This window comes from Betta splendens, chromosome 19 (genome assembly GCF_900634795.4).
Source record: "Betta splendens chromosome 19, fBetSpl5.4, whole genome shotgun sequence".
Lineage (NCBI taxonomy): Eukaryota > Metazoa > Chordata > Actinopteri > Anabantiformes > Osphronemidae > Betta > Betta splendens.
In genome coordinates, this window is record NC_040898.2 from 8,875,567 (window position 1) to 8,898,915 (window position 23,349).

The 23,349-nt window shown below is 41.0% G+C and overlaps 2 protein-coding genes across 5 annotated transcripts; both read right to left on the reverse strand.

Moving 5' to 3' along the window:
• Nucleotides 1–1,692: 1,692 nt before the first annotated feature.
• Nucleotides 1,693–9,368, reverse strand: med24 (mediator complex subunit 24). Of its 2 annotated transcripts, none has more exons than XM_029134050.3 (26): nucleotides 9,217–9,368; nucleotides 8,847–9,004; nucleotides 8,653–8,735; nucleotides 8,529–8,567; nucleotides 8,285–8,358; nucleotides 7,887–8,101; nucleotides 7,636–7,747; nucleotides 7,391–7,541; nucleotides 7,031–7,144; nucleotides 6,851–6,904; nucleotides 6,591–6,673; nucleotides 6,384–6,470; nucleotides 6,126–6,225; nucleotides 5,810–5,952; nucleotides 5,687–5,724; nucleotides 5,474–5,556; nucleotides 5,195–5,370; nucleotides 4,965–5,064; nucleotides 4,441–4,616; nucleotides 4,080–4,344; nucleotides 3,786–3,967; nucleotides 3,619–3,712; nucleotides 3,430–3,529; nucleotides 2,558–2,638; nucleotides 2,198–2,346; nucleotides 1,693–2,005 (listed from the first exon to the last, which is right to left on the reverse strand). In XM_029134050.3, the coding sequence occupies exons 2-26, from the start codon at nucleotides 8,974–8,976 to the stop codon at nucleotides 1,889–1,891; spliced, it is 2,946 nt and encodes a 981-aa protein (XP_028989883.1). In that variant the 5' UTR covers nucleotides 8,977–9,004; nucleotides 9,217–9,368; the 3' UTR covers nucleotides 1,693–1,888. The 2 variants fall into 2 exon arrangements, with proteins under 2 accessions (XP_028989883.1, XP_028989882.1); XM_029134049.3 differs by having other exon boundaries at nucleotides 6,126–6,237.
• A 4,290-nt stretch (nucleotides 9,369–13,658) lies between these two features.
• On the reverse strand, nucleotides 13,659–22,406 carry kcnj12a (potassium inwardly rectifying channel subfamily J member 12a). Of its 3 annotated transcripts, XR_008693298.1 has the most exons (4): nucleotides 21,677–22,406; nucleotides 18,495–18,589; nucleotides 14,883–17,859; nucleotides 13,659–14,850 (listed from the first exon to the last, which is right to left on the reverse strand). XR_008693298.1 is itself a non-coding variant. In XM_029134091.3 (2 exons), exon 2 carries the CDS (start codon nucleotides 17,700–17,702, stop codon nucleotides 16,401–16,403), a length of 1,302 nt encoding a protein of 433 aa, XP_028989924.1. In that variant the 5' UTR covers nucleotides 17,703–17,859; nucleotides 21,677–22,406; the 3' UTR covers nucleotides 13,659–16,400. The 3 variants fall into 3 exon arrangements, 1 of the variants encoding a protein (XP_028989924.1); XR_008693297.1 differs by lacking the exon at nucleotides 18,495–18,589; XM_029134091.3 differs by lacking the exon at nucleotides 18,495–18,589 and having other exon boundaries at nucleotides 13,659–17,859.
• Between the last annotated feature and the right edge of the window lie 943 nt (nucleotides 22,407–23,349).

The window sequence follows — 23,349 nt, forward strand, 5'->3', positions numbered from 1 at the left end:
ACACCAAGGTGAGATTAAATGTGCTCAAGGCAGAAATAAGTTGCTGCGTTATTAAGGTGCGGGGCTGTAGCTGGCGCCATAGAAGGACGCTGCGTGAAATGTGCGCTTCATATTTATTATTATTTATAGCACTGTCCGAAATACAGTTACCCGATATGTTAGAAAGAACGCCAAACCAATAAATTGTTATTATTACTACTATTTTTATTATTATTATTAATAGCGAGTCGTTGTATTCGTCACTATTAATAGCAGTCGTGGGAGGATATTATGCATCACCACTTCTGTCCTTTCTTGTAATACATTATTCATCTAATTTATCTAAACAGCATCATTTCTGGCATCTCTCTTCTGCAGAGTTTGCTACTCAACTCCTCAGACAACTCGGAGCTTGATCTAATAGCCTCCAGTATTGGCCTCCCCCGTGCTCCCGTACTCAAAGCTGGGTCAGAAAACTTTTTCGTAAGTGTCATCTGCCATTCCTCCTCGTTTGCTCATGCTGCGAATGAGAAACCGGAGTGATTTGCGTGATTTTCCTCTCCAGGAGGACTGTTTGCCACAGATGTCTGAGGGTCTTCAGCTGCACCGGGCCCTGATGAACGCCGTGTCCCCTTGGCTACAAAACAAAGACAAAGTGGCTCCTCTAACGGATGACATCCGAGATCTCACAGTCCAAATCACTAAGGTAAGACCATATGAAACATGTGACTCATTTCCCCTCCTGTCTGACCCTTGTCTACATTTATACAACCTTCACCTTTTCTTGCGTCTCGCAGATGCTGAAGATATTTCGGACAGAGTTGGTGCCGCCCAGCCCCACCCCTGTAGCGTTACACCTGAAAGGGGAGTACGAGGTTCAGGTGGCAGCACACCTGATTCTGGTGAACCTCCAGGACTTTGGGCAGGACATGATGCGCTGCTTCAGGAGTCTGGAGGCAGCCGATGATGAGGAGCTCGACAGCTGACGAATGCATGTCGTTCCTCGCTTATGACTTTTCCTAATGTCATGTTTTTTATATATAGCATAAATTATTACAATTTTTTGTTCTATTTATATAAATATCTATTTATATATTTATTTGTGATTTAGAATATTTATTTTTTTAAACATGCTTTGGTTTACAGCCATTTTGTTTGTCGTGGTCAGTATTACACTATTACAGTATCCACTGTAATTCTCCAGAATATTAAGTTAATTTTTTTTGGTATATTAAATTCTATATTTAAACTAAATATTTTTGTAAAAAAAATTCCTATTCATGTTTATATTTTCTAACATTCTAATAAAATACATTTACTAAAAAAAGTAATAGTCCTTTTGGTAAATGTCCATGCATCAGGCACTGAGGCAGCTCATCAAATGAGATTTAAAATACCAGTAAGGCCAATACTGTAACAGAGAAGTGGAACTAAAAGTGAAATAAGAGGCATTTGCGCCTTTCCTTCTGCTACCCTGCCAGACAGACTTCCTTAGGAAGTGTTGCAAGTGCTGGGTGAGTACTGCATGATCACAAGCTTCACGCAGAGGTTGGAGTCATGTGGTGGCCCTCCAGCATGTGATCATTGAGGTGCAGGGTTTAAGATGGTGACAGCTCATGCTTTTGCTCAGAAAAATGTGATACAGTCATCTGGTGAGTAACCACATTATGTGAGAAAATGCTAATCCTCTTACCGGCAAGGAGAAGCAGAGAATCACCTACCTCTGTTTTTATTTAAAAAAATCAGTTACACAATTCTTAAAGTGTGGAAAAAAAACATAGAAAACAATAGCAAAAGAGTGTTTAGAGAGACACATTTTCTAACAAAGACGATTCCTTTTAAATGCAGCCAGCATCACACTACTAAATGTGAGGTTGGCCAACAGGCTGTGAAGTTAATTTAACCCAGTTTATAATGCAGAGATGGCTTTGGCTGCTACTCTCCTCCCCAGAGGAAGAGACAGGTCAGTGATGGCCAGGATGACTTTAGGTTTGGCCAGTGCAGGCAGCTTCACCAGCTCAGAGACCTAATAATAAATAAAAACACAACCATTATTTATAAGCTCTAGTTACTGTAAACGCTAACTGGGCTCAAGACAATTAAATAAACAACATACATTTTGGGTTTTGAAAACCCAACAGACAACCCCAAAGGGGGATTTTTGAAAGTTGCATAAGGCCTTATCGCCAGCTGTCCAACCGCTCCATTCATAACTCACCATTGTAAAGGGTATGAACTGCAGAATGCTCCTGCGGCTTCCCTGTTCCAGACACTCAACGCACTCCTCCATAAAACTCTGTACAAATTGTGTGTGAGGTCCAGCCATTTTGGAGCCCAGGATGGAAGAAATGAGGAGGAACAGGTTGGCTGGGGAACAGACAACATGTAGTTTGCATTGTCAGTAAGGTATGGTGCGGAGCTAAGTCAAGGCACCAGGACATATGCTGTTACATAGATCGTACAGGCCAGCACAAGTTTACTAGGTGATTTATGATTAAAAGGGGAGAGCAAGCTACGCTCAGATTAGTTTAGCTTCCAGCATGTAACATCAAAACCAACGGGACCACGTGGTTCTTACCTAGGACTCTGTTGAGTGGGTCTCTCATGTTGACAGTGTGGAGCTGGGAGGCAGAGAGGGAGGTGCTCATAGATCGGTCTCCTAAGAGAGAACACGAGACACAAGGCACAGCGGAAGAATGAGCTTTTTCCTCTTATGTACAGTAAATTGTCATTTGGGGTGACAAAATCCACACAAAAAGTACTGAATGACCAACTGTCACTAAAACTGTATTGAAACTAACAGGGTTTCCTCCGCTGCCACCTTACATAATCCTGAACTGTTCTTAAAATAACCTTGTTAGAAACATTCTTTAAAAGATAAAAAACAGCAGACAGCTTCTAAAGAGCTGCAAATTAAAACATACAAACACCCTGCAACGTCAACAGCTCTTCATTTGTTTATTCTTAGTTTTAAGGATGTGTGGGTTTGAGTTTTCAGCAGAAAGGCACTGATCTTATTAGTCAGAGGGCTCACTGATTTTGGATAAGAAGTCACACATTTTCATTAAAATTGCAACAAACAGTAGACTCTCCATTTGCTCCCACGCCACCCTCTGGAAAGTCTAACGAAAGGTCACACTTCCACAACACTTGAATGACGTAAATGGGCATTTTGACGTAATTGATCAGAAGAGTCTCTTTAAATCACAACAATACCTTTAACACATAAAAACTTTTATATTGAATTGTCAAAAGTACACGTAAAAGTGGGAAACTGCTCAGTATTAAGACATGAAACTAAATTTTTTGAAGCTTTTTCATTTTAGATCGAATGCTTAAGAGATATAACTTTAAGGCAAAAGTCAGCTTGCCAAGTTCAGTCAGTCTGGTAATAATTTACTTTACAGCTCACACTAACGGACAAACAACTGAAACCACTCAAAGACCAACCTGGACTGGAAAGAGCTACAGGTTCATCCTCATTGGAGCTTAGCAGGCGCATGAGTTTAGATGGCTGAGTGTCATCCAAGGGAAAAAGGTTGTTGTAGTCCTGTGGCCCATAGGAAATAAATTGAATCAGAGGCTTCAAGTTCACACACAATATATGTAACACAATATAAAATGAAGTTGTGCATTTACCTCTATATCTTCTCGCTGCCGTTTGCGTTGCCGAGCTGAGAACGATCCTTTTGGATGAGCAGAGTAACAGCTGAGTGCACACCACACAGACAACCTGTGGAGACAGAAGACGCGACTTAACCCCTGACTCTGAGATACAATACGTCAGTATACAGAGCTTTTCTTACTTCGCCAGTGCTTTTCCAGGCGGGTCTGCCAAGCTGTGCCAGTGGGCTGAGTCTGTCAGCAGGTTTGGTAAGATGGTGCCCAGCAGGGTGAGGGTGATCTGCTGAGTGTCCAGACAGAAAATGCTGTAGAGTAGCTCCACCACCCGATTGGCCCACTCCTGACGAGTCTCCTTCAGCAGCTCCTGAGAAAAGCCAAATAATAATAATATTCCCCAGTGCTGGAAGCTGTAGCTGCTCTCCCAACGTCCACACATATGTGCTATGAGAGTAGTCGATTATGTAGCTCAGACCAACCTTGACTAAATTCTTAGTGAACCAGAAGACCCCTCCCATATTGAGAAGACTCTCAAAGAGATGCAAGGCCCGGCTGTCCACCCAGCCTTTGCGCAGCACCACCTGGAACTGCTTACTGAGGGCTGTTTGAATGGGTTCCTTGGCTGGCAGCAGATTACGATACGGTATTGGTTCCTGGACCTCACTTTTTTCCCGTAGAGCTGTGCCAGTCTGTTGAAAGACATCTGCACACATGTGCTCCATGATGGAACTCATGATGATTACACTGGGAATCAAGCAGTGAAAAGGAATGCACTTATTCATTCACTGATAAAAAACTCAAGACACTTAAATACTTCTAAGCTATTTCATTCATCTGTACCGTTCATTGTAGAACTGCAGAGTGTTCTCCCCATACAGTGGTGTCACAAGCTGTTTTATCATAGTCTGAGGCTTCTCCCTCTCATCTCTCCCCAGCATTTTGACATGAGCCACCAGCCAGGCCACCGCACATATGGCCATACTGCACACCTTGCCCTTGATGTTGTCTGTGATTTTCTACATTCATCAAAAGATGACAGCAGCAATAAAAAAAAGGAAGGAAGGATGCGGTTAGAAGGATGCAGGATTCTGACTAAAACTCTATCCTTCCTAACACTGCAAAAAGGGAAGTACTGCGTGTGTATGCATCAATAGAAGAGTAAAACGTCATTGCAGTTACAAGTACACTTACATTTTTACTCATCTGTTCTACAGAACACCTCACTTTCATCTGCGGTATGACTCAGGCTAAAATATGCAATGAGTGTAGGCCAGTTACTGGCAAGGCTCGAGCATATGGGCTGCTGATACACCAGAAAGCTCGCAAAAATATTTTCTTGTTAATGACAGATAAATTGAACAAACCTGGACCGCCTCCACAGATAGAACTCCGTGCTCCCACGCATTAAGAATCTCCAAAATAGCCGCAGGAATGCTGAGGCAGATTTCATGCCATTTCACCTGACTGTCACAACAGACAAGCGTCGCAGGAAATTCCAATTTTAGAAGTTTCCTTTACACAAAATCCTTTCAATTCTATTTTTGTCTGTTAAGCCAGAAAATAGTTTAAATATGATCAGTAAAATACAACTCACACTAGTTTCATCTCTGAGGAGTTGTTCAGCAAGGTGACCAGACTCTCCACTTTGCCAGGCTCAGGTCTGAAGCAGGGGTGGTCTGGGTTCAGAGTCTTGCCCTCCTCTGGCATGCACGTCTGCAGCCATGTTTCAAAGAAAGGTGTCTCCCCAGTGCTAGGGTCCGACAGGATTACCTACAGATGGGGGACAGACATGCACCCAGTTAAGGCCTGAACAAAAAAGAGGGAACATCTTTGTTGTTGTATTTTGGACAGGTTTAGTTTACCACAAACTAACCTCAGAACCATAGGTTTGCACAACATGACAGAGCATTAAGAAAGAGATGTCAAAGAGCAGGGCCCGCACTGATGCAGACTTGGCTGATAGAAAGAAATGAAAAAAATCCTCAGTATCAATAAGTCATTAATAAAATTCAGGTTTTTCAAGTTCAGTGAAGGGAGACATTTCCACATCGGGACATGTCAGTCTTTTTCAGTTGTTTGAACTTACATCCTTCTCCACTGATGTGTTTAGGAAATTCATTTAGCCTGAAACAAAAAAAAGATGAACCATCTTAGGAACCTGCTTCCTGATGAGTCATGATAGTATCACACTTATCTGACATTTACACACTTAATAAACTTTCGAGCAAAAGACTTGAGTTTCCCAGTGGCTGCCGCCGCAGCTAGAAGAAGATCCAGGCTCTTTCCAGACAACATGTGTCCCAGAACCCCTAGAAGACCCTCTGGGGATTTGGAGTGGTCTGCGTCCACTGTCTAAAGACACAAAGGAAGTTTATTTTAGAGGACTACCTCTATTCACCAGCACCCCACCAGAATTACAAACCTTATTGTAAGTGTACCTACTGTAGTAGTGGTGCAAATTTTTTTTACAATGATTTCATCAACACCGTTTTACACAAAATATATTTCTGGTTATTTTTTTCTACCTTCAGAATGTTTGTGACAGTGGGCTCAGCTCTCAGGATAAGACCTGGGTTAGGCTGGATGTTTGCATTTTCTGCTGTTTTAAGCCTTGGGGCGAACTCCCTGTCCTCAGTCCTGAATCAAATGTGCAAGGGGAAAGGGAAAGGGAAGAAGGGATAGGAGAAAAATACAGGGTAGAGGTGTTGGAGAGGTGGGGAAAATGTGTTAATATAGTGATCAAAATTTTATGTTAACCAAAAGAGCTAGATGTGAGCCCGTACCGTCTTGACGTGAGGCTAGCTGTATTCGGATCAGACAGCAGCCCAAGCTTGTTACATTCCTGCAGTAACATGCCGAGGCAGTCACAACTATGTGCAAAACCACAGAAAACACTTTTTTTAAAAAACCACGATGACACACATTTTTATGCCATTTGCTGTTTTATCTGATATTGCTATATGATTGCAACGAGATTATAAAGCACTTACTTGCATCTCTGATCGGCTTTGTCGAGAAGTGGTGTGAGCTTGAGTAAGTATTGAAATGCAATATTTACATCCTCCATGAAGTCCTGAAAATTACATTTCACATATTTAAGTGTCAGTGAAGGTTATCTATTACCGTTAAACCACAGCCCAATACAAGTTATATAACTATATTAGACTACAGCTGTTTAGCAAGACTAAATGTCCAAGACTGAATAAGTGCCCAGTGGTAAAAAAACACATCAGTGATTCAACTGTTTTACCTGTCCTTTTTCACCTTGAGGATACTTCTTTAGTTGCAATAGAACCTGTGGGATCTAAAATAAAAAACATGCAATTGCAAACATGCCGTAATGTACTCAAAATGCTCCACAGTTTAGAAAGGTTTTTCAGTAATAAATTTAAAAGTGAATAAAGTCAGAATTGTATGAATACGATCCTACTTTGAGGAATGTGAAGGCAGTCCATTTGAGCTCCTCTGTGCCCTCTGGTGACTCAATGAGTCCAGTAAAACAGGCTTTCCAAATTTCCATAACAAAAAGAGGAGCAGGGATTCGCTGTGAAGAAAAAGCTATTTGAGAAGTCTGCTGCTAATAAAATATTACAAATAAATACAGACTAAAGCTTGGATCCCTCAGGCCAGTCCAGCAAGAAGACATTGGCTGCTATAATGTTAAAAAACCTGGGATCTATTGTATTAAAATTAGACTAGGTCAAGAATGATTTTGTTGTATATTTCCTTAACGTTCCACTATTATTTTTTTACTTCTATTTTAAGTTTTCCCTTTTTTTCTGCAATGCACCTGCATTCTTTTGATCAACATCAGTTGCTCCACCAGTGGCTGTGTCTCTCCTGTTAGATTCATGGTCCCTTCCAGCATGATAAGAGCGTGAATTGATGGGAAGGAGGCATGGACTGGAGGATCACACTGTACAGACAGCATCAGAGGAATGCTGGGGAGAGAATTAAAAGTAAACCAAAAGATATTGATCACATAGTGATCTTTACTTAGAGTGGCATCATTAAGAATGAGGTGGGAATCTTTACCTTTTTACTAATGACAAAATCTCTTCCAATTTGGATCTCAGTGTTTGGTTAGATATGCAGTTTAAACCCTCTGTCAATTTCAGCACTGCTTGATCTACACTGCTCCAAGAACCTGTGAAGACAAAGCAGCAGAAACCAAACCTCTGGTTAAGTATTTGTGTACCTTGTGCAAGGCAGAACAACTGCTGCAGTACCAAAAGAAATATGGATTGAACAGGTCTACACAAAGAAACACAGTGCCAATACTGTACCTTGATCTTCCAGTCGAGCGATGTAGACCAGGGCTCTGTTCTTGGTACTGTCCATCAGAATATGCAGTTTCTCCTGACAGGCTTTCAAACTGGCCTCTGACAGGCCGCCTTCCCCAATTCTCTCACAGTACCAGGCACATGCCTGTAGCAGCCACACTACCACACCAAGCAGAGCCCGACAGAGCCCAATGCATTCCTCTGGTTTTCCATGACAGCTTTAAGGTCAGCAAATAAGAAATGGTCATACTTGTCAGATGGGTGTAATATAAAAACAAGAAATAACAATGAAAAACAGCTAAATGCTTTACAACTATAAAAACCTATATTTTGGAGTTCACAATTGGTTGCAGTCTTAGACCTGATAACATGATAAGGCTGGAGAAAATAAATGAACTCACCTGAGACGATGGCAGAACATGTCCATTATCTCCAGGAGGGATTTGACACACAGCTCACGAGAAAAATCTTCAAACTTAAAAAAAAAAAACATTCATTCATTAAATCATGTATACAAACAGAAGACCCATTCAAGAAATATGTCTTCAATTAATAGTAAACGTGCTGGTCTTTTTAAGGCTCTGGTCTTTTCACTTTTGCAAATAGGTCATGATGCTTAAAAAATGTAAACAAACAGAATATTACCTTGCTGACAGCTGCAAGGACACTGGAATAAGACACCATCTGACAAGAGAGAGCAAGAGAGTTGAGGTTGCACATACACCTCCTGTACTCTTTCTCATTTAAATATAGTTTATGTTGGTCTTACTTGGGAACTTATAGCATATTTGAGGTAAGACAAAATGAGTGGGTTAGGTGAGGGACCAATCAACGCCTGCTCCATCAGGGCTTCTGGAATATACAAGCAATGTGTGCAACCACAACATAAATACGATAGCACAATCGACGTGATCTCTGACAATGAGCACGTTGGAGACAGAACTTGGATGCGTTAAATCTAACCTGCCAGGTTCAGATAGTCCCATGTCGCTCCCTTTGGAAAGTTTTTCTTAATGTTGATGGCCCATTGGTAGTCGCTCCAGCGCTCCTTCCATGCCTGGAGAATGGCTTGCTTCAAATTGACCACCTTCATGCTGGTACTGATGACCGCACACACTGGACTAGTACAATTCACACATACAGTCATTAATAATTAAACCTATTTCGTTTGAAATAATATATCCTAATAGTGTTTTGTCTCGACATTAGCCGTTAGCTGCTTTAGTTCAATAATGAAGAGAAGACTTGTTTAATTAGATACAAAAATACATGAATGCACGTTAAATAAGACAAAATGTGTTCAGACATGTTTTATCTAATACTTGATGCTTACCTTATTTTTTTAATGTTTTAAAACAAGAAATATTGGTTTAGAGCTCCCTAGATTCACACTGCATGTACGCCATTTTTTTATTTCAAAGAGATCCGTGTTGATTGGTTGAGAATGTGACGTCACAGTACTCTCTCTGTAGATTGGCTGTGGCCTTGGCCCCATGATCGAACATTTAAACGACGTATTGACTTCACAATATCACAAGATGTCGCTCTTTGCTGAGTTATCAAACTGAATACAACAGTAAAGGCCAGAGATAATTGTAAGACTAAACATTTCCTACTTTAAACACTGTTGTTTAAATTATCAATGTAGTTGTAAGAGACATTCAGGTTTTTCAAGTTCAAGTGTAGAATCTGTCGAGTCAGACATTGGTCGAGTTAAAATGATGCCAGTTAAGCTAGGTGCAGCCTGCTAACTGCTAAAGTTAGATAGTAATAGCTGAGTAGCAGTGAGCTGCTTTGTTCACCCACTCTATTCCGTTTTATGATTCATTGCTTTACTTCTCGTATTATGTGTGTGCCAACAAGGTTTTTTGTTCATGTCACAATGAAGAAGTGGAAGCAACAGCAAAAACAATCACAATCAAACGGTAGATCTAATGGCCGATAAAAGGCTTGACCTTTTATTTAGTGGTTAACAGTGATCACAAACCACTTTAATATTGATAAAATTAACAGTGTTCATTTCTTTGTTTACTTTTGCAGTCTGCTCCATCATATTGAAAGTGACACACTTCTCAGTATCAAAATCACTCAACTCTTCCGTGGGTGAGGAGCAGCAACAAAGACCCACATTCATCTTGACACTGAAGACGTTGTCCTGGCCAGATCGATGTCTACATCCTGGGACAGAGTTATTCCAGCCAGTGGGAGATGATCCATCCACACGCTGGCACAGGTATGGATGGAAGCCTGGAGAGGCTTTGAGGGGTCTATGGGATGAGACGTATTGTTCTTGTTGCCTTCCACTGGCAATTACATGCATTAGAGGAAGGTGCTGACAGATATGTAGCCTGGAGATAATGGAGAGACTGTAATCACATCTCAGTTTCTTTTCTGATTACGCAACTTCTAGGATAGCTCTGTTTTGCTGACCAGGCACCATAAAATACGTCTGGGCACTATTGTACCTAAACAAATAAAATTGTAACATTGCAGGTTGTAGTTATTGCATTTTGGATGCACATTGTGCACATAGAAGCCAAAAAGGAATATCTTTACCTCTGTCAAATTAAAGAAGTAAATAGAAGTAATATTTTATGTCTTGCTCATTCAAGATGTTGTTAGATCTGTTAGATTACGATTCTGTTTTGTACTGGATGACTTCACAGTTTGCCTTTTTTTCTTAGCTATTCCTATAAAACACACTAAAGGCCTTTAGGCTTACAAAGGTAATTACCACAAGTTGTGAGCCAGGAAATGAGAGTGGCCCCTTCATGTCCCCTTAGGTTGTTCATTCATGTTACTTCATGAATCAAGATAGATTATGGTATTTTTGTCAGGGGAGAACAAGGTTATTGGTTAACCGATGAGTGCTAAAATTATACGGAATAACCAAAACTACAGGACATGGCAAATCCAATCCACAGTGACTAAATCGTTTTTACAAACAAATAAAGCCTGTAGGACTTGGTGGGGACTTGGTCAAAATGAAAACTGGTGCCTTAAGTCTATTTCATGTTGTTACTTGTGTTTGCATGAACACTGTATGAAATCAATGTTGTCTAAAACACCCACGTGGGTGCTTTAAGTGAGTTACCTGATTAGACTTCTTCCCGTGACTGTGTGGGTGTGAACAGACATGGCTGATTGACATCTGTCTCACACTTACCTGTGGTATTGAGTAGATTGTGTGCCCCGGTCTGATTAGTTCTGGGTTCTTAACAGGAATGCGTTATATATCTAGATAGCCATAAGCTCTATGGAGTTGATGTTTGCCTCAGTACTATGGAGCTAGTGCTTAGTTTTAGCTATTACAGTGTGATGTACTGAATCTTGTTAGCAGGTGCACTTACAGTTAAGATAAAGAGCTGTAGTCTTGTTCACAGCAGCCATCGTAATATGTGGTTCAAAAAATAGTAATGACATTGTCATTACTCATCATTTGGCGTCACCATTGATTTCCCTATTTTCTTCTATTTACTGTATATTATTATTGTTGCCTGTTAAGTCACATGCCAGCTTTTGTAAGTTATTCCGGTACAGCACATTAAACTGTCCGTCCTTTGAACTGGATAAAGAAAAAACTATTTAATTGATTAAGGAAAGTTGATGACATCAGCATCATCCACCATGTCCTTAAGAACCCAGTGTTGTTTGCAGTATTTTGATGTCTGCTTGGCCATCACTGACAGCTAATAGACAACACCAGTGGGCTCTTGGCTTATTAGACAAGACGTGGAGCGTGGGTAGCAGGACAGGACTGTGGTGTCTCCTCCATTTGCGCAACAGAATACAAAACATCTCAGTAATTGAAAAAAAATCCCATCACACTTGAAGACCACAGAAGGATCAGTTTGTACTTTCTGTTAACTCAGCAACACTTTTGTTTGTTTCCTTCGTTATCTAACTCATATCTGTTTACCGGCAGTACTTATTCAATTTATACCTCAGTGGGCATCCAGTACTATTTCGTAACACAATATTATGTGCCCCTGTGTGTGACTTTATGATCTTTCATGTCATATTGATTTATTACAAATATAGATTTTATAACACTCAACTTGCAGTGTTTAAGATACTATTTATTAATAGAGTAAAATATCATTGAATATAAATCTATGATTGACTGAGAGTATCACAGGGGACGTGGCAACATAGAGAACCTTTAGCAGTGTTGGCCACAGAGCCACATGCAGCTTGACACACAGGAGCTTTATATAGCTTCTTCAACACCTCATTTTAGTGTCATCAAGAGACCAGGCTACAGAGAGTTTGCTCCAGCATTAATTATAACTAGTCTATATGGGCCGCCTGGCACAGAGCCTGGCGAGGCCACTTCTTTGCGTTCTTGCAGATGTTTCAGCTGGCTCCAGAAGTCTTTAGTAGGTGCAATGCATTTTGTTTTATGTCATGTGAGCAAATATGTGAACCCAGGCCCCAGCTGGCTCAATCAACTGTTCTCTGGGAGTCACAGAAGGGACATTCCCAGGAGATCATAGTTGTCAACTTTGCAGTTGTGCAATTTAGACAAAATATCATCATGATGTAGTAAAATATTCTGAATCTTCCTTTTAATCTGTCTGTTTTTATATAAAGACTAAGTACAGTCTCTATTATTAGCATTGATGCTTCACTCTCTGATGAGGTTGTGTCTGGTTTGTTCTCCAGCTGCAGGCTCTTTTTTTTCCTCGACCAGCGGGTCTCGTGGCAACAGCCTCCATATGGTAATTAATAGGTTTAATTTGCAGGAGACGCGAGGGTTGAGGGAGAAGCAGGGCACCAGAGACACTCATAGCTTTGGGAGAAAGATGTCAGATAACACTTGTACCACTTTCCAGCCTTACTAAATGGTAGCAAATGCTCACGTGACTTATGTAAAAATGTCATATTTTTATGACATTTCTGTCTTACAGGTTGTGAGACAAAAAGTGTGTGTGTGTGTGTGTGTGTGTGTGTGTGTGTGTGTGTGTGTGTGTGTGTGTGTGCGTGCGTGCGTGCGTGCGTGCGTGCGTGCGTGCGTGCGTGCGTGCGTGCGTGCGTGCGTGTGTGTGTGTGTGGAGAAAGCCCTGTACACCCCATAATTAATTCTGCTACCTCTTTACTGGTCACATCATCAACGAGTCACACCAGTGCTGTTCAGCCTGGTGCACTGGCAGCCATACCTATGTCTATGCCACAACACCGCCTCCACCACGTTTAACACATGCTGTGCTTTAAATATGAGCTGTTCCTTTTTTGTCTCTATATTTTTTCTCCAATTATTCTGGTTTTGTTTATCTTCATTCCATCAGTCCCAAAAAGCCTTATTCCAGAAGTCGTCTGGCGTCACTGTCCTTCAGTGTTTCTGCAATGTAATGTTCCTCCTCTTTGATGCAGAGGTTCTCAGGCCACAGTCTGGTGAACTTGCTAAAAAGCTTTACAGACCATTTGTTTCTCTTGTGATTAAGGTTGGTTGTTCATATGACTGTTGAGGAACCAGCTTACTCATAAGCGCTGACAGTAAGTGGGCTGGAGTGACTGTTTGTGTGGATGTTGGTGTTACCAGCCTAGTATTGGGCTTATTTAGATTTGTGATTTTTGGTGAAGTGATGCAGGTACAGTACAATAGGTCTTTTCACAGCAAATAATTTGATTTGTTAAAAAACACATTTACAGTGACTTCATACACACCATTGTGACGGTGACCAATCATGAAACTAAAGCAGCTTAGTCTTTTACTTATGGTGATGTGTTAACTCAGCTGAGTCCACAGTACTTTTAACAAAAGAGATAAAACAGTTTGTTTTTCACAGTTAATTTTTAATTAAATATTTTAAATAACCTTGAATTCAAATCAGTGGCCCAGTAGACATTTTGCTGGACCAAGGAAGACATCTACAGAGGTCAAAGGTTTTCCATCATCCTTTGAAGAGAAATACCTTAGTATTGTTGAGCATATTTGCTAAAACAAAACACAACCTAAATACTTGAAAACTGAGACATACATTACTTTGTTGCCTCGTAGTAGTGATTTCATTGTAGTACAGATAAATATGGGTTGCTGTATTCTATCAAAAAGAACTTTGTATAAAAATAAGCAGGTTTGTTTAGCCTGACTGCAGCCTATTATAATTTTTATAATGTAACTGCTTTTTACATAAACCTTTCCGTTTCTTTTTTAAGGACTTAGGTGGGCAACATCAAAGCTAAAACAATCTCAGAAAATATATTCAGTATTTCAGTGATGCAACATAGAAGCTGTTGCTGCTTCATCTTTTTTTACCACTGACATTTCGTGTGTAGGTGCAGACGCTTCACACATCAGCGTATACAGCCTTCCCAGAAGGCAATGAGCATAATAAATGTTGGATGGGGTAAAGATTTCCTTAATTATTAGCCAAAAGGGCTCTCTATAGGTTACAATATCCTACAGTTTCTAAAAAAAGCAACATATAACTAAGACACATCATAGATTCAAACATACTGCTAAAGATAAATGAATATTAGTCATTGTGACCAACGTAATGACCATTTTATGGTTCTCTGCTTTGTTTTCATGTCAGCTGTTCACTCATCTTCTATACGTTGCCTTCTTAACACATTTAATAGTTTATGTGTGAAAGCTAATTAATGTTGTTTCACAGGGACATGACATCCACGCTTCAGTGAGGTAATAGATAAATTGTGAGTTATAGTATTTTGTAAGACAATGTAAACATGTTGAGGTTTAAATAATTACTTTATACAGCTAGGAATCAAAATTAGGAGAGACATTTTGAGGACTTCCAATCCTTTTAAAGAGACCCTTTTGATAATTGGAGATTCAAACACCTTTGTCAAATATTACCTTAGGAACAAGTACTGAGAGCACCCTATTGCTTTGGTATCAAATCAGAGTTTAACAAAGAAACCACATGCATACAACTACAACACAGGATCATTCTTTGCACATCATGCCTTTCCTGCCTCCTACACTCCTAATACACTGAACCTATGTAGGTTCAGTGTTGTAATACACTGAACCTATGTAGGTTCAGTGTTGTAATACACTGAACCTATGTAGGTTCTGTGCATTACAACATAAAGTTTGTCCGAAGGTGTGCTTTAGTGATTATTGCTACCATTCCATCACCGTGGTCTAGTGTCGTCTCTCTTTGTATTATTATATTGCTGAAGTTCATTTAGTTCTCTACAGTATGTGGTATGTGTTACTGTTGCTCATTTATGCTCCATCTCTGTCTTTTTGGTTTAGTGGCAAAATCAGATTTGCACTCATTGATTTTACTTGTTAAATGTTTTGCTGAATCACAAGTCTATGAAACAGACATGAACTCAGTTAGTAACAAGAGGGCCATTTAATTTACCCACCGCTTGATGCCATACACTGTAATAGATGTAGGGTTGGGTCATACATTTGGACGTTTCTAACCTTTTTATCCTAACACACGCTCTCATGATTTAACGGTTTACAGCCAAAATTCACATTTTAAGTCCAGACCTAAAAAGACATAAATCAAGAAATATTTCCTTATTGTATCGTCATCCAGCTTAATATTTAAAATTACTTTGATTCAACTCAAACGTTATTCTTTATGTTTTTAATGCTGTTTCCCCAAGAACATAGTTGGATTTCTGTCCCCTGATATAGTTAACATTGTGCATAGATTAGTTTAGTAAGAGAACTAAAACATATTAAACATATTTGTTAATTTCCTTATAAAACTGAACAAAACCTGTTAATGATTGCCGACAAATGTTTTAATTTAGATGTTTTGTCGTTGGTAAAGTAAAGGAACACTTCATGGTGCACTTCTTTGTGCTGCTCTTATTAATTCCTTAGCTACGTTACCTGTTTGGTTTAATTGAGTAGGTGATTATAAACAGAGTGGTTCCCTATACAGTTTAATTTATGTTCAGCACAATTTATTATATTCTTCATAGTGCAATTAATAAAAAGACAGTCTTGAATTGTGTTGTTCTCTGTTGCCCATGATCAGATTTTTTATCATGGCTCATTGCGTTTGAATGCTGCACTGCACGATTTTTTAATGTGTCACTGAACGCAGGTCCAGCAAACGACCGCGACGAGTTCGGAAAAGCTTAAATTTGGGAGAAGCCTTGTAACACTGGTGTTTGTGCCCGGGAGTGAATCGAAATAGTGACTGTTTTGGAAACTTATACTGCACACAAAACGTAACTAATCTAAGCAATGTATTTACACCTAAAATTAGATTTTATGGTCTAACTTTTCGATGCACTATTGTTGAACACTCTAAACTCAAAATGACCATGAGAAAAACGATTCAAGTTTCCATGAAGGAAGAAGGTCTCTCATTAGCCTTTTCCTTGATTGTAGACATTCCTTAGCACAGTTGTCAAAGCTGTGTACTCGTGCTTTTCCATATTCCCACTTGTTTAGTCCTTTTTACTCTTGTCCTGTTTTCCAGTCCAGTCTTTGCTTTTTGTCAGCTTTTCCTATGGCACTTTGAGTTCTGCATTTTTGTCCCTAAAGAAAATTGACACTAGTTCAATCAGTAGAGGTCATATTTCTGACTCTCTACGATATGACCTTTGATCCAGTGGCCTGGTGGCCTGTAATCGTTCAAACTCATGTCGACTGTTCCGGTCTGGACTGAGGTTGGCCAGTGCCCTGCTCCCCCCGCTTACTTCCTCCTCCTCATCGTCACGATTTAAGAAGGCCAGTTCATTTTCATAGCAGAAGGAGTTAGAACTGGGGACTAGGAACTTGTTTTCCACCATGTCCTTGGCACTGCAGCGAGGGGTGGACGGCACCTCATAGGTTTTGTGAAAGTGAGAGTAATCTACCTTGTACAAGTTCTTCTCCTCGAACAGCACCGGCTCGAACCGGTGACCCCAGAGGATCTCGGAGGCCAAGTAAGAGCTGCGGGCCTGCGTGGTCATTGCAGTCGCTTCAACCATCCCCTCCAAGATGACAACAATCTCAAAGTCTGCTGTCTCCAAGTCCTGTTTGCTGATGCCAAACAGTGGGCTCTCTTCATCTATCTCATGGAGAATAGTAATGGGTGAAACCAAGAAGATCCTATCCAAGCCTTTATCAAAACCCACGTTTATGTCTATCTGGTCTAGAGGAATATATTCCCCCTCATCAGTGATCCGTGGTTTGATTAGCTGTGCTCTGACATGTGCTTCTACAATGTGGCTCTTGCGAAGATTCCCCACCCTCCACATGAGGCACAGTTTTCCGTCCCGCATAGCGATGACAGCGTTGTGGCTGAACAGCAGCGTTTGTGCCCGTTTCTTAGGCCTCGCCATCTTGGCCATGATTGCACCGATCATGAAGCAGTCAATAATGCAGCCCACTATGGACTGAAATACCACCATGAAAACAGCCACCGGGCACTCTTCAGTCACACAGCGGAAGCCGTAGCCTATGGTAGACTGTGTTTCAATGGAGAAGAGGAAGGCGGCCACAAATCCGTTAACCTGGAGGACACATGGAGTGAAGTTGTCGTCTCCGGCTGGGTTCTCTAGATCTCCATGAAGCAAAGCAATAACCCAGAAGGCCAGGCCGAATGCCAGCCAGGACACAACGAACACAAGAGTGAAGACTACCAACATCCATCGCCAACGGATATCGACGCATGTGGTGAAGATGTCGGCCATGTAGCGCTGTGACTTGTCGTCCATGTTGGCGAACTGCACGTTGCACTGCCCATTCTTTTTGACGAAGCGGTTGCGGCACTTGCGACGTGTGTGAATTTTACCGTTGCCAAAGCCGTTCATGCCATGCATGGTAGTGAGCCTCAGGCCCTCTTCCTCAGACGACACAATGCTGTAGCGGTTGATCCTTCCCACGCTCATGCTCCTGGCACCTCCAGCTGCAGGGTCAGAGCAGAAGGGTGGACCTGGAGCCCCAGTGTGTGATTGTGGAGCTTCACAGCTTGATCACGGGCTAAGCTGCATTTTAGTGAGTCATAGACAGGGATCTGGGTGGAAGCCGTGCACTTTAATCCAATCCCTAAAGAGAGTGCCAGGAGAGAACAATGTGAGTTTCTAGCTATGACATAATGATCAAATCACATCACACTTGAGTATGAAACATCACCAAACATTTAACCATGAAACTCTCAAACTGAAAAGCAAAACAATGTTCTATAAGCAACTCACAGTTTTGGAATGAATTTCATAATGTCAGCTGGGATAGGCCCCCTTTACCATTAGTTTGTTATAAATTATGAAAACAAATGAAGATTATAAAATAGTATTAACATTGTCATGGTTTATACAGTACGAACACCTATTTTTTCTTTTATTCCCCATTACACGCTTTACAGGTAATATCATCACCATCTTGCTTTTCTTAAACACGATGGCTCAAAACGCAGTTGGCTCTCACTGAAGGGTCCTCATGGCCTCGCAGCAGATTCTAAAGACGGCTGCCAGTGGAAGCTGCTACCTAGCAGATGTTTATTATCTTTTGTTAAGTGATTTGCTCTGACATTGGACCTGTGAGGGAAGATTCTGATGTTAGTTTTGACCACGGCTTTGCGATCATTAGAATCTATCAGCAGCAGACGCCTATAAAGCAGATAGCTGTGGCTTTCTGGCTGTTTTTCATGACTTAAGTTTGTCATTGTTCTTTCAGTACAATACCTTTGTTCGGGGAGTAGAGAGGGTCATGTGTGTGTGCGTTTAAACTCCCTGGGGAACTTGCACGTGTGCCCCTGATTACATGCACATTCCAGATGCTGCAGACAGCAACAGAGAGAGAACAACTGCTTACTTGACCCCAATCTGTACAGTTTGCAGTATTATTAGTGGCTAATAATGTAACAATGATGCAATAAATGTATAGCACCGCTTCATGGTGCTTTCTACAAGTAGATTGTAGATTTTTCCCTGTCCAGTATGATGGTAATTACATACAGGAGCTTTGGTTCACAGAATTAGTTACATCTGCACAATCTGATGCGATTCAGTCCGGAAGCTCAGAGGCAAGTTGATTCAGACTATTTAAGTTGATTTGGCCGAACCCATTGAATAAATAGGTAAATGTGCATTATCGCAGTATGTCTGTAAACCCGGTCGCCGCGCCAGACATCTCGGCGTCCAGGAATTTCACCCTGGGGAGCTGGGCCGAAGCCCCTGTGGGTGCACACATCTTCAGTCGCCTGACCACGTCCGTTCAGTGTCGCCTGCATGATTTAGGCTCCGAAGACAAGGCGGCTCGCTCATGTGCGTTCCCAAATCCCACGTGCCCCCCCGCCTGCCACACATTAACGCCCTCCACACTCCACATTACCTCATGCACAATCGCAAATTTGTCTCTCATGGGTCAAACACATCAGCAGAACAAGAAAAACATACTGTAGCTAAATGTGCTATTTTTATACTTGAAATGGTTTTGTTTGCCTTTTGACAATATTCCACAATCCCTAAAGATAACAGCTGTTGATGCTATAAATAGTGACCCAACCTCTTCCACCTAGTGTGTAAATATGTAAACCAATCTAGCTCACAGTGTAGTAGTCATACGGGCACAGATGTCAGATAAGGCAAAGCCCCCTCCTGCTTGTAGATGCTAGGCAGCTCAGAGGGATGTGATTCAATAGTGAATTTATTTATTTTGTCAATTTGTTCTTGAAGTTCAAATATTTGAGTTGGGATCACATCTCTAACTAACATGCATGTTTGAATAATAAGCAGGAAACAAAAAGTGGTCTGAACTTCAGCTAGTGATGTATTACATAAGCTTCTTTGACCTAGTCTGCTGTGTCCGGAGCAACAAGGGGAGCTGATAAGCCTGCAGCTGATTAGGATGAATAGAATAAATAATTGGATGTGCAAAATAATGGGAGGGATTGGGAAGAACAATGCCTTTCAGGGGAAGAGAGGGCACTTCTTAAGACGAGCACGCATACCATACACATGAGCTCAACCACTACGATCCCGCCCATCTCCCGAGGCCATTGTGAAAGAGGAGCTGAGACTCAGGTGTCATTTATTTGGCTATAGCCCACCACGCGGAACTCGCCTCGTCTCAGGTGACCTCCAGGTGTTGTCCTCCTGTGCCGTATAAATGTCCCTATCGTTTTCAAATGCCCTGCGCTGAAACGCTGCAACTACAGGACAAGGCTTGTTTTACAACCACCAGCCGTGGATGCTGTTTGACACGGTATGTAGGCCAGCCCCTGTGCTGAGATGATCTCAGGTGCTTATTGGGAGCAACGCTAGGGACAAGAACTGAGTCACCCTCTCACAGAGGTAGAACAGCTGCAAGTAGAACAGAATCTGTAGGCTTTTTCAGGTCTGCACCTGTAGCTCTTCCACTGTTCAGACACCTGGTTTCCATTGAGCGATCATTTCCACATGTGAGCTTCTCACTCTGGGTTTTTGATCTTTATTGGTGCAGATTTTTAAATTACTTGTACCCTTTCATAAAGGGTGAATCACCCATAATAAATCCGAGCTCTGCAATTTACAACTTTCACTGACATCTGTTGGTTAGACATATATGATTAAATATATTACATATGGCTCAATATTAATATGAATGATGTTGTCCAAATATATCTACACGTTGTGGTCTATTTATATGTTTGCTATGATATTGTTTCTTTTGTGTAAAGGTGTGGTATTTTGTGTTTTCACACTTGTCTATCCCTTCTGGATAATAAAAGTGAATCAAAGAGAACTAAGCTAGATTAAAACCGAGATGAGGTCATTGACCCGTCAGGCAATATTGCATAATCTTCCTTCTCTTCATTCTCTATGTCTTTTGTCCCCTCACATCAGTGATTTGTATACACCAATAGAAATATGCAGTAGCTGAAGAATCCCATTTATTAGATAATGTCTGCCCGTGTCTGTTCTTCAGTGTTATTATGCCTCCTGTCACTTATCTGATGTAACACTCCCAGCACGTTAAGTTAATAGAAAATGCTCTTGTATTTATATATTACCGATGTATTGTGTTTCTACATTGTTTGCATTATTTTCACTATAATAGTTTATAAAATAATTGTATTTATATATGGGTCTTATTAGTTTGTCAGTTGTAACAAACAACAGGTGTAACACTGTCAATCTATTAATGCCTGAACTACTGTATGTAAACCTTAAACAGGTTTAAAAAGCCTAAAGACTTTTGCAGTAATAAATGATGTTATTACTGCAAAACCATGAATTTATATTCTGTCAATCCAGACTAACAATCTGTGATAGTACTTATTTTGATTTATATACTGTATATTTTTTCTTAGCTGTTAAGTTTAGGGCTATAATGTTAGATTTTGTGTTTTCTGTCCTCTGGCTACATTTCTGTTTTGTCGATATCCAGCCTGATATTGACAGGCTGTGATATTGATAAGCAAGGTCTTCCTGATTAAACCAAAATGTAGGCTGAACACAGAAGGCTTTTATTAGACAAAGCAGGATCACATTTTAATTACTACAGCCTCATTGTGCAGGAAGGCCGCTTCAGGACAGCTGTAGATCTTACTGTGTACATTAGCATATACACATCTGATCACTGACGTCACTGTGCTTTTAGCTTCTTGCTTCTACATATTTGTTTTGGGGAAAAAAAACTAATTGGTTGACATGATAGTTTTTTACTGATGATGCATACCTTTGCATCTGATAGACAGAACGTTAAATATAAGTAAAAATGAAAGACCGATTGCATATTCTTTAAAGTCAATGTACGTATTCTATATGATTTTATAGCCATAAACATCTGCTCCACATAGACATATGAGCATCCATCCATGCCAAAATGACAATACTGATGTAAGGCTGCAAGTTTGAAGCAAAGTTTTCTGTCCTTCTCTTACCTTTGATTTCCACCTGTCCTCCCCCAAGTAGCAGAAGTAAAGGGTGGAATCTGTTCTCACAGTATCGCCGTTAGCCAAACTGAGGCATTCTCTGCATCTACCGCCACGGCTGTTTCCTCTCTGTGTTACTGCAAACCTGTAGAAAACCGCTCCATCATCTTGGGCACAGGGCATCGTCCTCCTTTGGATTTCTTCATCCTTGCCTGATGTTTTTTCTCTTTCTTTTTTCAGCAACTGTTGCAAGTGCAGATGAAATGCAATTCAGACCGGACTAAACCACACCAGAACCAAGTGCTGCTGCCGCTCCGCCAGTGCAAAACAGGTGTGAGGCGTTTAACGAGGACTATCCTTTTAAAAATTCAGGTTGTTGTATCTCCATCTTCTTAGGCAATTTCTTCATGTGGCCTGTTGCTCGTTCCTCACCTTTTGTGCCATGAAGTCTGTCCTTCACTTTTCCTATAAAACTGTACAATACTCCCTCACTGCTTATTAACAGAACAGCTCTCTCTATCAATCTTTTGCAATCTGATCTGTGTTCTCTCTCTCTCTCTTTCTCACTCGCACTCTCCCTCTGACTATTTCTTGCTTACTCTCTCTCGCTCTCTCGCTCTCCCTCTCTCTCCCCCTCCCTCCCTCCCTCCGATGGTGTCACAGAAGCTGCCATTTGCAGCCTCACTCCATCCCTCCCTCTCTCCCTTCTCCTCCCGTCCTTTCTTTCTCGCTATCTCCCTCCCTCCTACATCATGGCACTACCAGTTGACAGAAACTTGATGTACAGACATCATTCAGAAAACAAGAGCACACAGTCCGCTGTTGTATCTGATCGCATGTGATTAAAAGTAAATACAGGGTGCATAATGAAGATAAAGAGCCTGCAAAAATAACTTCCCACATAAAATTAACAGCTCACACTTTTCTGAGCCTATCTGCGCTCCTTCACTCTGGGATAAGTTGTTAATCCAGCATTTAACCCCATTTAGGGGGGGGGCTCATACTGGAAGTGCTTCCTCAAGTAGTTCAAATTCACCAGGTCTGGGCAGCATCAGGTGTCATGTTGACTGTTGCCCCCCTAACATGACAAGGGTTAATGTGTCTCCCTGACCTGCGATAGCTCAGTCTCGTAATGATAGACTATGTGTGAGCATGTATCAATATCTCATGCTGCTGGGTGCAGTGTCTCAGTCTGGAGTGATGCCTTTCACGCCTGTCACCAACAGCTAATTAACAGCAATTGGTCCGAGGCTGTGCGCGTGTGTGTTTATCAATATGACACCCTCACCACACCAGGTCTCCTGTGTCAGAAACATTTTAATTGAAGTATGTCAATTGCTGCATTAGTCCTCGTTTGGTCATAGAAAGATTTTCTTACTTTTACAAGTACTTTTATTGGCTCCATAGGACGCATTGATGATGATGCTGTCGTTATCCTTTTATGCTCCTTTTATGCTTTATCCTATTTTGTGTCATCCCTTTGTTTCCTATTAGATTTATGTATTTTATTTTAGTTTTATCCTTTAGAGACATTTGTTTTCATGTTGTGTTTCGTTTTAGTGATTACTACCAACCCTGGTGTTCACACAGGAGTATTGTTTCTGTATCTATAAAAAACATTCAGTATTGCTGGCTTTTGCCTGTCGTTTTTAGAAGCAGCTTTGTCTCTGTCGCCGCCACTG

Excerpts from the sequence above, each read along its gene's own strand:
- kcnj12a (XM_029134091.3), bottom strand. The coding sequence starts at position 17,702 with ATGAGCGTGGGAAGGATCAACCGCTACAGCATTGTGTCGTCTGAGGAA.
- med24 (XM_029134049.3), bottom strand. The coding sequence starts at position 8,976 with ATGAAGGTGGTCAATTTGAAGCAAGCCATTCTCCAGGCATGGAAGGAG. Across the intron at positions 6,471-6,590 it reads AAAGCCGATCAGAGATGCAA|TTGTGACTGCCTCGGCATGT; the intron begins GTAAGTGCTTTA and ends TTTTGCACATAG. Across the intron at positions 3,530-3,618 it reads GGCAGCGAGAAGATATAGAG|GACTACAACAACCTTTTTCC; the intron begins GTAAATGCACAA and ends TATGGGCCACAG.